This window comes from Cervus canadensis, chromosome 10 (genome assembly GCF_019320065.1).
Source record: "Cervus canadensis isolate Bull #8, Minnesota chromosome 10, ASM1932006v1, whole genome shotgun sequence".
NCBI classification, from domain to species: Eukaryota; Metazoa; Chordata; class Mammalia; order Artiodactyla; family Cervidae; genus Cervus; species Cervus canadensis.
In genome coordinates, this window is record NC_057395.1 from 49,652,199 (window position 1) to 49,668,583 (window position 16,385).

At 38.1% G+C, this 16,385-nt stretch overlaps 1 protein-coding gene across 3 annotated transcripts in view; it reads right to left on the bottom strand.

The window, feature by feature from the left end:
* MCM8 (minichromosome maintenance 8 homologous recombination repair factor) overlaps positions 1 to 16,385 on the bottom strand; it is a 51,176-nt gene that overhangs the window by 22,424 nt on the left and 12,367 nt on the right. For all 3 annotated transcript variants that reach the window (XM_043480311.1, XM_043480309.1, XM_043480310.1), the window contains exons 8-13: positions 15,353 to 15,438; positions 10,307 to 10,458; positions 9,863 to 10,058; positions 7,346 to 7,376; positions 6,540 to 6,680; positions 3,548 to 3,689 (exon numbers count right to left, since the gene is read on the bottom strand). In XM_043480311.1, the coding sequence (XP_043336246.1) occupies positions 3,548 to 3,689; positions 6,540 to 6,680; positions 7,346 to 7,376; positions 9,863 to 10,058; positions 10,307 to 10,458; positions 15,353 to 15,438 (748 nt within the window). The remainder of the gene's footprint in view (positions 1 to 3,547; positions 3,690 to 6,539; positions 6,681 to 7,345; positions 7,377 to 9,862; positions 10,059 to 10,306; positions 10,459 to 15,352; positions 15,439 to 16,385) is intronic.

Below are 16,385 nucleotides of genomic sequence, written 5' to 3' on the forward strand. Positions count from 1 at the left end.
TTGAACCTAGGTATCCTGCATTGCAAACACATTCTTTACCATCTGAATAACCTCTTCCTGCTTATTATTTTCTTCATCTGCTAACTTAGTAAAAATATTGTCACTTCTAATGAGCTATACAATAACCAGAGAAATGTTTTAGAATTTATGAATTCATCAAATATTTACTGAATGCTTTTTATAAGAAGAGGTGGCAAGAATACACAGAAGAATTATACAAAAAAGGTCTTAATAACCTGGATAACCATGATGGTATTATCACTCACCTAGAGCCAGACATCCTGGAGTGTAAAGTCAAGCAGGCCTTAGAAAGAATTACTAAAAACAAAGCTAGTGGAGCTGATGGAATTCCAGCTGAGCTGTTTCAAAGCCTAAAAGATGATGCTGTGAAAGTGCTGCACTCAATATGTCAGCAAATTTGGAAATCTCAGCAGTGGCCACAGGACTGGAAAAGGTCCGTTTTCATTCCAACCCCAAAGAAGGGCAATGCCAAAGAATGTTCAAACTATCGTACAATTGCCTGCATTTCACATACTAGCAAGGTCACGCTCAAAATCCTTCAAGGTAGGCTTCAGTAGTACGTAAACTGAGAACTTCCAGATGTACAAGCTGGATTTAAAAAAGGCAGAGGAACCAGAGATCAAACTGTCAATATTCTTGGACCATGGAAAAAGCAAGAGAGTTCCAGAAAAACATTTATTTCTGCCTCACTGACTTAGCTGAAGCCTTTGACTGTGTGGATCACAACAAAATGTGGAAAATTCTTAAAGAGATGGGAATACCAGACCACCTCACCTGTCTCCTAAGAAACCAGTATGCGTGTCAACTGGTTAGAACTAAACAACGAACTGGTTCAAAATTGGGAAAGGAGTACAAGACTGTACACTATCACCCTGCTTATTTAACTTATATGCAGAGTACATCATGTGAAATGCCAGGCTGGATGATTCACAAGCTGGAATCAAGATTACTGGGAGAAATATCAACAACCTCAAGATATGTGGATGATATGACTCCAATGACAGGGAGTGAAAAGGAACTGAAGAGCCTCCTGATGAGGGTGAAAGAGGAGCGTGAAAAAGCCGGCTTAAAAGTCAAGATTCAAAAAACTAAGATCATGGCATCTGGTCCCATCACTTCATGGCAAATAGAAGGGGAAAAAGTAGAAGCAGTGACAGATTTTAGCGCTTCCCTGGTGGCTCAGATAATAACCTGTCTGCCAATGCAGGAGACCTAAGAGACATGGGTTCAATCCCTGGGTCTGGACGATCCCTGGAGGAGGAAATGGCAACCCACTCTAGTACTCTTGCCTGGAGAATCCCATGGACAGAGGAGTCTGGCAGGCTACAGTCCATGGGGTCACAAATAGTCAGACACAACTGAGCAACTAACACACACACAGAGTGACAGATTTTATTTTCTTGGTCACTGCAGACTGTAACTGCAGCCATGAAATTAAAAGACCCTTGCTCCTTGGAAGGAAAGCTATGACAAACCTAGACAGTGTATTAAAAAGCAAAGACATCACTTTGCCAACAAAGGTTTGTATAGTCAAAGCTATTGTTTTTCCAGTAATCATGTACAGATGTGAGAGCTGGAACATAAAGGAAGCTGAATGCCAAAGAATTGATACTTTCAAACTGTGGTGCTAGAGAAGACCAAGAAGTCCCTTGGACTGCAAGATCAAATCAGCCAATCCTAAAGGAAATCAGTCCTGAATATTCATTGGAAGGATTGTTGCTGAAGCTCCAATACTCTGGCCACCTAATGCGAAGAGCTGATGCTGGGATTGAAGGCAGGAGGAGAAATGGGCGGCAGAGGATAAGGTGGTTAGATAGCAACACCAATTCAGTGGACATGAATTTAAGCAAACCCCTGGAGACAGGGGAAGACAGAGGAGCCTGGCGTGCTGCAGTCCATGGGGTAGCAAATAATTGGACATGATTTATCAACTGAAAAACAAGACTATATTCTAGGCATGTGGATATAACAGTGCAAAGACAAAATTCTCCATACTTGTTGTGAAGGTTACATTCTGTTCAGTGTTGGAGGCAGACAATAAAAAAAAGTAAACCATATGGTATATGAGCAGGTAAAATGCTCTGGGCAAGAGAGGCAGAGTAGGATAAGGAGAACAGGGTCAGTGGGGGTGGGGGATACAGTGTAAAATGTGTTGTTAAGGGAAGGTCACACTGGGGTCTTTTGAACAAAACATTGAAAGAGCCCTGCAAACTATCTGGAGTAAGAAGGTTCCAAAGTACAAAGGCTGTGATGTGGGAACATGACATGCCTGGAGTGCTGGTACTATACGTCAAGGTATAGCAAGGAGGCCAGGGTAGCTGGGGAAGAGGAAATAAGAGTGAAGAAACGGGTAGATAATGAGGCAAAAGAGGTGATTAAAGGCCAGAATATGAAATAGTGATTAAAGGGCATCTGTGTCACTATCAAACCTGGCTTTCACCAAGTGAGATGGGAAAGGCACTGGAGGGTTTTGAACAGAACAATGTGATCTAAGTTTTAATGGGATTTCTCTGCCTTGTTACAAACAATAGAAAGAGCAAGGGTGGTCACAGGCATGCCAACTAGGAGATCACAGTAATAATCCATGCGAGAGATGATGGTGCAGCAGCAGTGGATAAGTGGTGTCCAGAAGGTAGAGCAAACAAAGTCTGCTGACAGCCTGGATGTGAGGTATGTGACAAAATTAAGAATGTCTTCATGTTTCCTGATACGAGCAAATAGAAGGATGGAACTGTCATTTACTGAGGGGAAGATCAAGATTTTGGCTTTGGATGTGCTAGGTTTGAGAAAGTTGCAGAGACACTGCATAGGCAAAGGGATATATATGCCTGGAGTTCAAGGGAGAAGAAACATAAATCTGGAAAACTTCAGCATATAGGTAGGTGAAGAACCATGAAACTAGATAAAATAACCAAGCAGATAAGTACAGGCTGAGAAGAAAATACTACAAAAACTAAGTACTCTGAGGAGCCAACCAGTTAAGAGGTTGGGGAGATGAAGAACAAAGTAAAGACAGACTGAACAGTGAATAAACAAAGAAGAAAATCAGAAGAGTGCAGTGTCCTGGAAACCACGGAGATAAAGTATTCCATTGATGCAGTCATCAGCTGTGCCAAACATGGCTGACAGTTACTGGATTTAGAAATGTGACATTGCTGGCAAACTGGAAGGAAGGAATGATCTCAGCTGGACTAGAATCTGGGTACACACTGCCTGACACATACATAGGTATATGTTTTCCCAATAGGGTTAAAACATCACAAAGAGAAACAGGCAGCAAAGCCCAACTGTCAATCTCTTCCTGCTGAGACTTCCAACTAGGTTTCTTATAAAAACTATCTGTCATATCATGAAAACACAAAACAATGAGATGGGTATTTCTAGTTTTTTTGGCACTCATTCTCAACTCACTGGTTGGAAAGTGCTATCCAAATGACTCTTGGAACAGAATGTAAAGAAAGTAATTGAAAAAGAAAGACTTAAAAGAAAAAAAGCCCCAGAATTATTATGTGCTTTGGCCTCTTACCTTGATCACCAAGTACTAGGGCACCAGCTTCCAAAGCAAAATCTCCAGAAGAACTATCTTTTGAAAGAGTTACAGTCAAACCAGAGGTGGTTGTGGTATTACCACAAACATACACGCCACGTGGAGCAACACTGCATACTGCCTAATGAAATGGAGAGTTTAAAAGAAAGTAAAAGGGGAATAATACAGTAGAGGCTCACAAACATTAGCTATATGCCAGTCATTCTTCTAAAAGCTTTCCCGTACAATCTTCACCACCACAGTAAGAATATTATACAGTATTATACACAGTACTATACACCTGTTACTGATGTAGAACAAAGGTCTGAAGAGAGTAACTCACACAGCTATGAAGGTGTGAAGTTAGGATTAAATCAAACCCGAGCAGCCTGATTCTAAAGTCTGTGGTCATGTGACCATTGCAACTTATGCTTCAAGTTAAAATAGCAAATATGTATGTATTAATTATAGTTTCAGAAACCCCAGTGCTTCTTTAAACACCAGGTAATAAAATGGCTTAATAGTGTTCACCTTCAAACAAGGTAACAGCACACAGAAAAGTAGTTAAGTAGTGCAACAGCTAAAAGCATGGACCTCTGGAGTCAGGCAGACCTGTTTAAATCTTGGCTCTATCATGTACCTACTGGTGGTGCTGCTCTTGAACCTCTCTTGAAACCTCAGCTTCCTTATGTTTTATTACATACTGCATTGAGGACTAAATGAGATCATATGTGCAAGGCACTTAACCTGGTACATGGCATATAATATGTGCCTCGTGCAAGGCCACTGTACACCTCTGTGCACCTCACAGCCCTAGTAGGCAGTGCTTACCCTGCTATGTCAATAGTGTGCTCTGGACTGATGTAGCACACAACCTAATGTGAAGCTTTGGTGCCTAGCTAAATAAACGGTCGCTATCATTATTTTTGTTACTTCTAATTCCTTAGTTGTTAGTTTGAGAATATGTTGGCTTACTAAATGGTCAAAGGAAAATAGTTTAAAAATATAAACAACTCATAACTGTTCAGTTCAGTTTAGTTGCTCAGTCAGCGTCCGACTCTTTGCGACCCCATGAACTGCAGCACGCCAGGCCTCCCTGTCCATCACCAACTCCTGGAGTTCACCCAAACTCATGTCCATTGAGTTGGTGATGCCATCCAACCATCTCATCCTCTGTCGTCCCCTTCTTCTCCTGCCCTCAATCTTTCCCAGCATCAGGGTCTTTTCAAATGAGTCAGCTCTTCGCATCAGGTGGCCAAAGTATTGGAGTTTCAGCTTTAGCATCAGTCCTTCCAATGAACACCCAGGACTGATCTCCTTTAGGATGGACTGGCTGGATCTCCTTGCAGTCCAAGGGACTCAAGAGTCTTTTCCATCATAACTATTAGTATTAGCCTAATTTTTAAAAACCCTGGCTTAGTGGGGCTAGCAGACTTACATGAAATTCAGATTCCCACACACACGTTTACCCACATACCCTTACCTAAGTACACTGTTTTCATTTTTACCATCTACTCTGTTTCACCTATAACTGGATACTCTGTGTCTCAGTTATCAGGCTTGTAGCAAGGGTTCAGAACAAAATAAAAACAAGTTGGCCCAAATGGCCAAAACAAACAAAATATGAAAACAAAGGATTTTTAAAATGTCAGATTAGAAATTAAAATAACTGAGTGATTTGTTGAAGTATACTTTTTATTTAAATATAATGTACATAATTATAGTACATATAACTGTACAGTTCAACAAATTTCCATGCAACTGGCATCCAGATCAAGAAACAACATAACTAGCATTCCCAAAGTCCCTTTCCAGGCACCACCCAGTTAACTTGTAACACAATAAACTAGTTGTGATTTATATGAAACTTTAAATGAATAGAAAAAAAAAAAAAAACTAATTTAACACTCAGCCATAGGGAATAATGGCTCTGATGGGCAGTAGGTTTATAATACAATGGGGAGACCAGTTTTCAATTCTGGCTGCACTTCAGAATCACCTGTGGTTATAACATGTAGATGCTAGGACCCTTATTCAAGAGATTCTTAATTCTTAATACTGGGGAAGGCCACAATATTTTCAAAAAACTCCAACGCTGATAGTGATAGGGTTCCTAACCATTCTTACATTGGCTTGGCAGGTGTCACTCCAAGCATAAGCATTCCAAAGGCTGCACCTTCTAGGGCAGCATGGGGAGAACTACTAGACTCTGATGGGCAGAGCTAAAATCTTGGGGACCAACAACATATTGGTCATGGGAATTTCCTTGTTTTAGACTCCGAGAGAAGCAGTGGAGATGGATAGGATTGACCTTTATCAGACTACTCTTAAAGCCTAATTCAGTGTTTATATAGTTGTATAAAGAGATATTGGGTGAACCTGCTTTACTTTCTTGAACTATTCTATTCATAGGTGAGGTCACAACAATAAAGACTAGTAAAGCAATGCTGGATACAAAAAACGGTTAGGAGGACTTCCCTGGTGGTCCAGTGGCTAAGACTTCATCCTCCCAATGCAGGAGGCGGGGGCCCTGAGTTAAATCCTTGGTCAAGGAACTGGATCCTGCATGCTGCAGCTAAGAATTTGCATGCCGCATCTAAAGATCCCACATACCCCAATGAAAACTGAATACCCTGAATGTCACAACTAAGACCCAGTGCAGCCAAATAAATTAAATAAATACTTTAAAAAAGAAAAGAAAAAAATCTATTTTTTTAAAAAATAGGGGTTAGGAAAATGGTTAATATTTTACAATAGTTGACATCTTTAACTCAGCAGTATGTTTGTACAGCCTGTGTGACAGGAGACTGGCTTAATTTGAAAGGATGGTCAGATACAAGTTACTCACTCACACAAACTCCATCTCACTCACACTACCTGACAAATGATATCCTCTGGAACACAAATACCACACGTTTTAGGAAAATTCATTTGTGAATTATTCATGCATTTTATAAGCAAAAGGTCAAATCCTAAATGTCTGATTTCCTACCTGTAGCATCTGACTTTTTCCCAAGCCTGGGTCTCCAACAACAAGGACATGGGGGTCTCCTCGAATCGGAATTCTATTTTTGTCATCTGCATATTTCTGGCTTCCTCCAAAGAGTGCTAATATCAAACCTGCTTTAACAAGCTCAAATGTGAAAGGAGAGAGAGAAAAAACAAGAAAGACAAAGATGACTAGCAAAAGGGGTGCTCCTCCTATATTTACATTTGTGTGTGGATTTTTTTTTTTTTAAACATGACTGCATGTTGCTTTTCTCTTTTCCTAAGTGTAAAAATACACTTCTTTAATGTAAATGATTAGAAAGCATATAAAATAAGGTATCATAAAAGTCACTGAGTATACATGTGTTCCCCATCCTGAACCCCCCTCCCACCCCCCTCCCCATGTATACCCATGGCGGAGTCAAGTCAATGTATGGAAAAACCAATACAGTGTTGTAAGTAAAATAAATAAATAAATTTTTTTTAAAAAGTCACCAAGTGAAGACCTACCTTGCCAGGCACTGAATCAATTCCACAAAACTGAGAAGTATTTGTTACTTTCTGCTTTACCATCTACTGTGTTCAGAGTCACTTTAAAAGAAGTCCATTCCTATTAACTCTAATTGGCAGGAAGCTCTATCTTACAAAGGACTGTGGTTTCTCTCTCACATCATTCATTTATGGAGAATAATGATTCATATTAAACTATGAATAACTGGCTAACAGAAATTACTATTTTTTTGCAAAATCTTTATATTCTATTTTTGTTAAATTTATGTATTTTTGAGTAAAATGAAGTAAAATACTTACTTCATGACCAAAAATGACAGGGCAAAGCGAGCTGAAAAACAGAATACGATTTATAAATTCTAACATTTTCAGGTGATAAAGAGGATCTACTTTACAATCTGCTTAATTTACTTAGTACCAAACAGCTCAACTTTATTCCAACAAATTTATCAAAATTCTTGATGAATCTATAAAGGGAAGAATACTTTAGAAATTGTGTCTGTGTAAGGGAGACAGGATACTTATAAATGTAAACACAAAGTTGGTATCCTGCCATTCCCCCTTGGCAATCATTCCTGCAGATCACTGCTCACCTCCTACCAAGCAACTGCATCTGTGTGCCAAAAGGCTTTCTATGGCTGCAGAAGCATTAGCAGAAGGCAGGCTGGGCAGAAGTGCTGGCATGTCTAATATTCTCAGGAGCAGCTCCAAATCTAGACCCTTAAATGGAAAAATACTGAGGCTAGGTCTTCAGTCAAGTGTCCCAGAGGCCTCAGAAAAGATTAAGCCTTCATTAAGGCACCAGACACTGACTACCTCCCTTCTCTGTCTCACTTTCTCATTCCCCTCCCAGTGTTTCTGGGGATAATCTCCCAGATAAACCACACTTATGCAAATCATTGTTTCTGAAGGAACCTAAACTAAAACAGCCTTCTATTTGTCTTCTCCATTCTCTTCTCAAAGGCTTCCATTTGTTAATCTAGCAAGGGTTGACAACATTTTTCATAAAGGGCCAGAAAATAAATAGTTTCACTTTTACTGTCTGGGTCATAACTACCCAACTTTTATCAAAGGAGTGATCAATAATTTGCCAATTAATGGGTGGGGCTGTGTTCTAATAAAACTTTATTTACCAAAATAGGCAGCTTTCCTAGTTTACCAATCCCTGCAAGATTAACAAATGGAGAGCCATGAAAAATTCTAAATTTAGAACTAAAAGGTAAAAGCAAACTGTAGGAAGGAAATCCAAGTTTTTCATATTAACATACATACTTCATTAAGTATGGCAGAAAAAGGACCACTGCACATGTCCACTGTTATTATAATTGGTAAGAGGTACCAAAGAGGCGTTTTGGTCCTCAACCAGGGAGTTCCTTGCCACCTGCTACAGACCACTCACCACTCCACCACTTATCACCAGATCACTGAGTCTCCCTAGCACAAGGCACCCTATGTACCAGGATGTGTTTGGATGGCTATCTAGTCAAAGGATATCTTTGAGGGTTTAAGAACAAAAAACCCTCAAGGAATCTATACTTTTCCCAGCTTGCTAATTAATATATTAAAGACAGAAATAAAAAAGTGTCAAATTCTCCTAGAGCCCAAAGGCTAAATGACAAGATCAATTTTTCTAATACAATGCACTTCAAAATCTCAGTTCTGTACCTCTGTTTGGTACATCTACTATTTAGTCTCTCATTTTCTATTTCTTCAAAATTACCCAAAAAACTGCCAAAATAACAGTACATTGTGTTAACCATGTTAAGTATATAATGAAATCTCATTTAATCTTTAGAATAACATTCTGAGGCAGCTATTATTATTTCTACTTTAGGAGGAGAAATTAAATGCCTCAGACTACAACTGGAAGTGGCTGAAGCAAGATTCTAACTTAGATTTATATCTCCGTGAAAAAGTTTGTAACCACTAAAGCAAAAGTACCTCTATATTGTTTCTTCTCTATTGCAGGACAATAACACAGAAATAAAAACTTCTGAAATACTTCTCAATAGTAAGTGACTTCTATGTGACTCTCTTTCTTGCTTTCTAAAAGTAAACAAACAACGCTCTACATACAACTAATTGAAATTACTTTGGAATTCACTGCCCCATGATTCTTTTGTTAAGTAATCAGTTAATGTGAGATAGTAAATTTTCCTTATTGTTTCAACTAGAGATCAGCAATCTTATTTGTAAAGGTACAAACAGTAAATATCTGTGACCCATCTCTATCACATCTACTCTATCACTGTAGCTCAAAAGCAGTCAGATACTATGTAAATGAACGAGTGTGGCTGTGTTCCAATAAAAGTTTATTTGTGGACAGCAAAATCTGACTTTCTTGTAATTATGTGTGTCATGAAATATTCTTCTTTTGATTTTCTTCAGTCATGAAAAAACATAAAAACCAATCTTAGCTCACAGGCTATACAAAAATGAGTAATTGGCTAAATTATCTCTTCCACTCTGCCCTTTTTGTACAAATAGGATTATACAATCGATGAATGGAAAATACTTCTTTATATTCAACATAATACTTCATATATGGCCTTATGTATTCTAATTCTTTGAACTGAATATGAAATTTCAGTTCAAATATGAATATGAAATAAAATATGAAATGTTATCCCTTCTTTAAACATTATGTATACAGTTCACCCTTTAGTCTCCTTCTTTCAGTGACTGGGCTGCACAGGTCTAAGGATGTCTAATGAATTGTAATTTGCAACCATTTTGACTGGTTTTCAGTTACTGGTAGTCAAAAGCACCCACAACATGCACATGATAAAATAAAACTTGAGATAATCTCATACATACTTGACAATGAGTTTAAACAGGTTTTCTTCAGACTGAATCTCCTGGATGGCATAAAGGTCTTTAAGTGAGAACTCCATCAACGCTCCATGCTTACATCCATCCTCGGAAGCCTTTGTTTTCTGTCCTTTGTTATTACTAACAGAATTTGCTTCAATGTACAAAAGGAACATGCATTTGTCATTCTTATTTCGAGAACCTGTAAATTTCAAAGTACAAAAATACAGTAATTGGTATTTTCCCTACAGAGACTCAAGTAGAATGTAAAAGAAAGGCATGGTGAGTTATATTACTAAATAAACCTTTATTTTAGAGAAAAAGTTTCACCTATATAAGAATCAAGGAGTTCTTTAAATTACTGCAAATTCAGAAATATCTTTAAAAGGGAAAAGAAGAATGCTCACAAACTACAGAGAGACAGTCAAATTGAGGAAAGTTATACCACACCTTCCTCAGCATTGGAGACTTTGACAACTCCGGTGATAGTCACTGTGTCTCCCGGGACACAACTATCCACGAGATCATGAACAAGCTCACATTCTATTGTTCGTGGAATCCGACCTGCTTCTCGCTGATCATCAGACATCAACTCCTGTATTCTAAAAAGTTAAACAATTTTCAGTCAGTACTTACACTGACTCTAGGTTATTTCTTCAACATATTAACTATTCAGGGTCCACATGGTGCTAAGCTAGATAAAGGGCAGTTCTTTAGTTTAAAAAGGTTCAACAGTATATCTAAAACTACTTTGGCAATTTCCAATTAAAGATAGCAGAAAAGGCACACGCATTTGCCTACCTTCCCATCAAAATGTGCACCAAGATGACAGTCACTAAAAGAGTGAAGGGAAATTCGGGGGTGTGCAGAGGTGCCATCAACAAGTAAGAGATATGAAATTTTAGAAAACAGAAAATGGGAACGTACTGATGGATAAAATAAGATGAATTCCAGAACACACACAGGAAAAATTTACACAGGTACAAGAGAAGTGGGAGCCAATGTTCTCAGCCCCAGAGAGCCTTCTAAGTTGGAGCTGGCAGGAATGAAAACTGGGAGTAGATGGCTGAAACAAAACAGGATAATTAACTGAAAGCAAGTCACTGAATAGCTATTCAGAAATTATTTGGAAGGTGGGTAGACAGGAAGGTAGAAGAATGAGGGCACCCAACCAAAGCCATCAGGTCTCCCCGCCCAGCAAAACCAGAGCACTGTTCCAAGGAAACAGACCATCTGCTCTGTGAAGGTAGCTAAAGTGTCCAGAGGGGAGACAGAGCTCCAGCGTAAGGCTTCTCATTCTGGCACTTGAGCCCAAGTCAAAATAAAAAACACATTCATAAAGCAAAATCTGACAGTCAAAACTCTACCTTCTATCCAGTGATGAGGCTTTTTGAAGAAAAACTCCTACCTAAGAAATAACAAAGAAATAAGAAATAGCACTACCCTACCTACTTCAAATTTCTCATTCCTCATCAGATATTTGAGGATGAAATGGCAACAATTCAAAAAGGAGAAGAGCATTAAAAACAAAACAAGCTAAGAGTTTCTAAGAAAACATTACCTTCATAAAACAAGAATAAGCTGCTATAAAAAGAAACTATTGAAAAACACAAGTGTGAAATCAGGAAAGTTAAAGACGTATATAAAAAGCAAACATTTACAGAAAGGATAGAAGCAAAAAAAAAAGAAATCTAGAGAAGAGCATAAAGAAAACAAAGGGTAGGGAGATTCCCAGGCAGTACAGTGGTTAAGAATCCGCCTTGCAATTCAGGGGACATGGGTTCGATCCCAGGCCACAGAGCAACTAAGCCCACATGCTCAAACTAGAGAACTTACATGCTGCAACCACTGAGCCTCTGTGTTCTACAGCCCAAGTAACACAACTAGAGAGGAGCCTGTGATGCCTAGAGAACCCTGGGCACCACAACAAAGATCCTATGTGCCACAAATAAGACCCAATGCAGTTAAATAAATAAATATTTTTTCCAGAACACCATGGATAAAAAGATTACAAAGAGCTGGAAAAGTGCTAAACAACAAGGTTAAAGTCCAAATATGAAGCGTGTTAAAATATGGGATAATTCAGTGAAGCATGAGAAAAGATAATCCATTTTTTAAAAACATTCTCTCTTTTTTTTTATTTTATTATTTTTTTTTTAATTTTTTTTTTTTACATTCTCTCTTTTAAAAAAAAAATTATTTGGCTGTATCTTAGTTGTGGCACATGGGCTCAGTAGTGGCAGCCCACGGGCTTAGCTGTCCCATAGCACGTGGGATCTTAGTTCTCTGACCAGGGATCAAACCCACGCTCCTGCATTGGAAGGCAGATTCTTAACCACTGGACCAGCAGGGAATTCCCAAAGATAATCCATTTTGATTTTGATGCTTGGGTCATTTTCCTTTAAGGGGGAAAAAAACTCAACAAAACAACCCAACCCAATTACACAAATTACATTTGCTTCTCTTGGCATCTGATCATCTGAGTTGATTCTTTGTTTAACAATATTTACACTATCATTAAAAATATAAATGCTGTTTGTTGGTTTTATCAGATATGACCTATGAATAAAACATGACACTATCTATGGTGAAACAGATCACCAGCCCAGGTGGGATGCATGAGACAAATGCTCGGGCCTGGTGCACTGGGAAGACCCAGAGGAATCGGGTGGAGAGGGAGGTGGGAGGGGGGATCGGGATGGGGAATACGTGTAAATCTATGGCTGATTCATATCAATGTATGACCAAAAAAAAAAAAAAAAAAAAAAAAAAAAAAAAAAAAAAAAAAAAAAAAAAAAAACGAGTTTAACAGGTACAAAAGAGAAGGAAAAAAAAAAAAAAATGACAGATAATTCTGATTAGGAAACAGAAGCAAACCTTGACAATTTAAAAATAACACTTTAGCTGAAAAAAGCCCAAAGCTGGAAGGGGAAGAAGGAAAAGCAGGTACCATGTCTCTAATGTCCTCAGCTCACAGAGTGGATGAGTAAGTGACATGTAAGTAAAGAAAGAGACATGATAATGCTATCTAGAATTATGTATAAGGCAACAAGAAGTTGCAGGAACTGTGATCTTCTACGTTAAGCTTTTTAAAACACTTAATATGCATTATTTTAAAACCTTTTAATCACTTACATGATGAATGTAAGCACAAACCCTACTGCACAGTTACCCACTACCTTCAACTTTCAAAGCACATTTTAAAAAGGCAAACTGGGACTTCCCTGGTGGTCCAGTGGTTAAGAATTTGCCTGCCAATGTAGGAGACACAGGTTTGATCCCTGGTCCAGGAAGATCCCTCATGCCACAGTGCAACTAAGCCCCTGGACCACAACTACTGGGCCCATGCTCTAGAGCCCATGAGCCACAACTACTGAGCCCACGTTCCACAACTAAGCCTGCATGCCTAGAGTCCGTGCTCTGCAATAAGAGAAGCCACCAAAATGAAAAGCCCATGCACTACAACTAGAGAGTAGCCTCCACTCGTCACAACTAGAGAAAGCCCAAGAACAGCCAAAACTAAATTAATTAATTAAAAAAAATCCTGGTGAATTGCAGTGAGAAGTATCAGAATGACACAAACATGCTAAGATCATCTTGGTTTAAAAAAGGTATATTTTAGACTTTTCTTATTAAAAGAACACCTATTTCTATGTCACCTTTGGAAAAATTTAAAAACACAGATAAACAAAAAGAAGAAAGTAACAATCACCCTCATCTCACTTCTCAAACAGTATACTCTCAACATGTCTTTTTATTTACCAGTGTTGTTTTTTAAAAAAGATAAATAAAGTCAGTATTATATATTAATAGTAGAAAACATTCTGTGACCTGCTTTATCACTAAACTCAGTGTAAACATTTCTGGATGTCATTTCAAAACACTCTCCTACATCATCGTAATTAGTGGCTATACAATAATTCACTGTCCCATCCTTATAAATTTTCTTCAGATGTTTAGGCTATTCTCCATTTTTGGTCATCAACACTGTGAAAATGTACCTTCAGCAAGTAATTTCTGCACGTGTTGTGACTGTCTTCATCAGATGAACTCCTAGAACTGGGCCTGTTTCTGATTCTGATATACACTATAAAACTGTCACCCTGATGCATCCAAACGTTTCAATGCTAGCTGAAAAACTATAACTAATTCCTTATGGACATCCAAGCTAAGGCTCAGGAAAAAATGAAACTGAATTTACTATATATGGCAGGAAGGCGGCCTTTCTTCTAGGGCAAAAAAATCATTTTATCAATAGACTAAAACAACTATCATGTAAGCTAATATTGCATTAACAAAGTTTTACTATAACTGACTTATTTAAAATGAACTTGAGTAATACCTTTTAAAAACCCACAAAAAGGATTTAAATGTCCTCCTTTTCTCAATCGTCTACCCCTAAGTTTGATTTCCTAATATTAGGAGATGATCATTCAAATTCAGTTAAAATACTTAAGCCTATTTTTAGTCTGCTATTTTTACCTGAAAACAAAGAGACTTTAAAATCACTTAAAAGCCATAATAATATAATTAAATCACTAGATCTTCCATGCATCTATGTGGACCTCATGGCACCTTTGAGGCCCTCACTACCCTCTTCAGTGGTGAAAGTACTATAGACACAGGCTAGAAACCAGGCTTCCCCATTCGCAAGGCACGTGATCACACTCAAGAGTTTTAAACATTTTGTCTTCTATAAAATGCTGTTTGTAAACATCTCAGCATAGTGCACAGCTAATTACTGTATATATTGGTCTTGGTTTTTATAGGGCAGAAGGAGGTCAAGTTAGGACAGGGCTTGGTAGCAATTTACTTCATTTCCCCTATGTTCTTAGAAGTTTCCTGGATAGCACTCTGACTTCAAAGCTATCCATTACATTATATTTAGGGATGAGTTATGGGACTATAGCCAGAAAAAAAATGGGATAAACTGTTAGACTAAAAATATACACACAGAGAGAAAACTATCTGACTTTCAAAAAAAAAAAACCAAGTTTTTAAAAATACCCATACAGTAACATGTCTCATGAATAGTGTGAACATAAAATGAAGTATCTATTTCTAAGGGAGTCTCTATTTTAAAACTTGAAAACAATATTATTTTTAGAATATCTTCATTATGAAATGAAACACTGTTGTTGTTTAATTGCTAAGTCATGTCTGACTTTTGTGACCCCATGGACTGTAGTCTGTCATTCAGCTTTGCTTCTATGTAAATCCAGTTCAATGAGTCACATAAAATGAGATATAAAGTAATTTCTCAGTAGCAAAACAACAAAATAGTTGCACATCAAATCCCTTCTGGAATCTGACAGAAAACAAATCTCAAATAAAGATAATTATCACTTCAACACATAACGCTTCACCAAATAAACCTTTTATACTTTATTACTATCTACACCTAAGAATCAACGTATAATACAAGAATACTGTAGATTAACTTGGCATTATAAGAGCTCTAAAACCTGCCTTTTATTTAATAGTCTGATTGCTTACTTGATTGACTGCCAGTCCATTGTAACTGTGAGAGGAGAGCTACGAAGAGCCGTAAATGACTTCCCTCGACATGCTGGTACAGGACACTGCAACAAGATTAATTCACACTTAAATTTTGCTAAATTATAATCATATCTCAGGAAAATTCAAGTTAAAATGCTTCATTTAGTATGTTTAAAAGTTGGTCCCAGAACAGTATTAAAGTAAGATGAGCTAAAAGCTGCAATGATCTATTTCCTTCTATTACTCTCTTTCTGAGGTACTTTTTTGCCTGGTATCTCTTGCTTACTGCTCTTATTCTTTCTGCTGCGGGTATGCAAGGCTCCTTACCTGCCTCTCACACCAAGCACTTATTTCTTCCTTTGTATTCAAGTAGTCTCCCAATCCTTGAACATTCCCTTATATCCAGTCCCACATACCCAGCCCCAATCTTCTCTTTTTCAAAAGCCTTTCTTGGGTCTTCTTTAATCCCCAATTCTCCTATCTAATCTCTTTCTGCACTGTCTGTATACTATTAAACATAATATTTTTATTGTACCACACAGGCAGTCCTCAACATGTAAGTCAGTGTTCAAGTTTTCATGAGTCATTTATTTTCATAAATCACTTAAGTACCTCAAGATGCATTTATAAATACAGAGACTGTGGCAAACTGTGGTTTCCAAATATAAGGTTGTAATATCTCCCCTCAAACCTTTCCAGAACCTTGCCACTCCCCTATTAAGAGTTGGAGTCGAATTTCCCTCTCCTGGAATGTGGACAGGCTTGTGACTCACTTTGAAACCAACTGAATGTGACAGAAGTGATGCTGCTTGACTTCTGAGGCTGCCTGAAAAGAGGCAAAGCCATTTCTGCTGTCAGCTGGAACTCTGCCTCTTGAAGCTATCGGCAGTCATGTGAGCAGAATGAGTGTCCTGAGCAACTATACTGTGTGTGAGAAACCAAAACCAGCCCACACAGAAAAATACTACAGAGACGAGATGCTGGCCAGCACCCAGCCACTCCAGTCCCTTGCTGTTCCATCCAGCTCCAT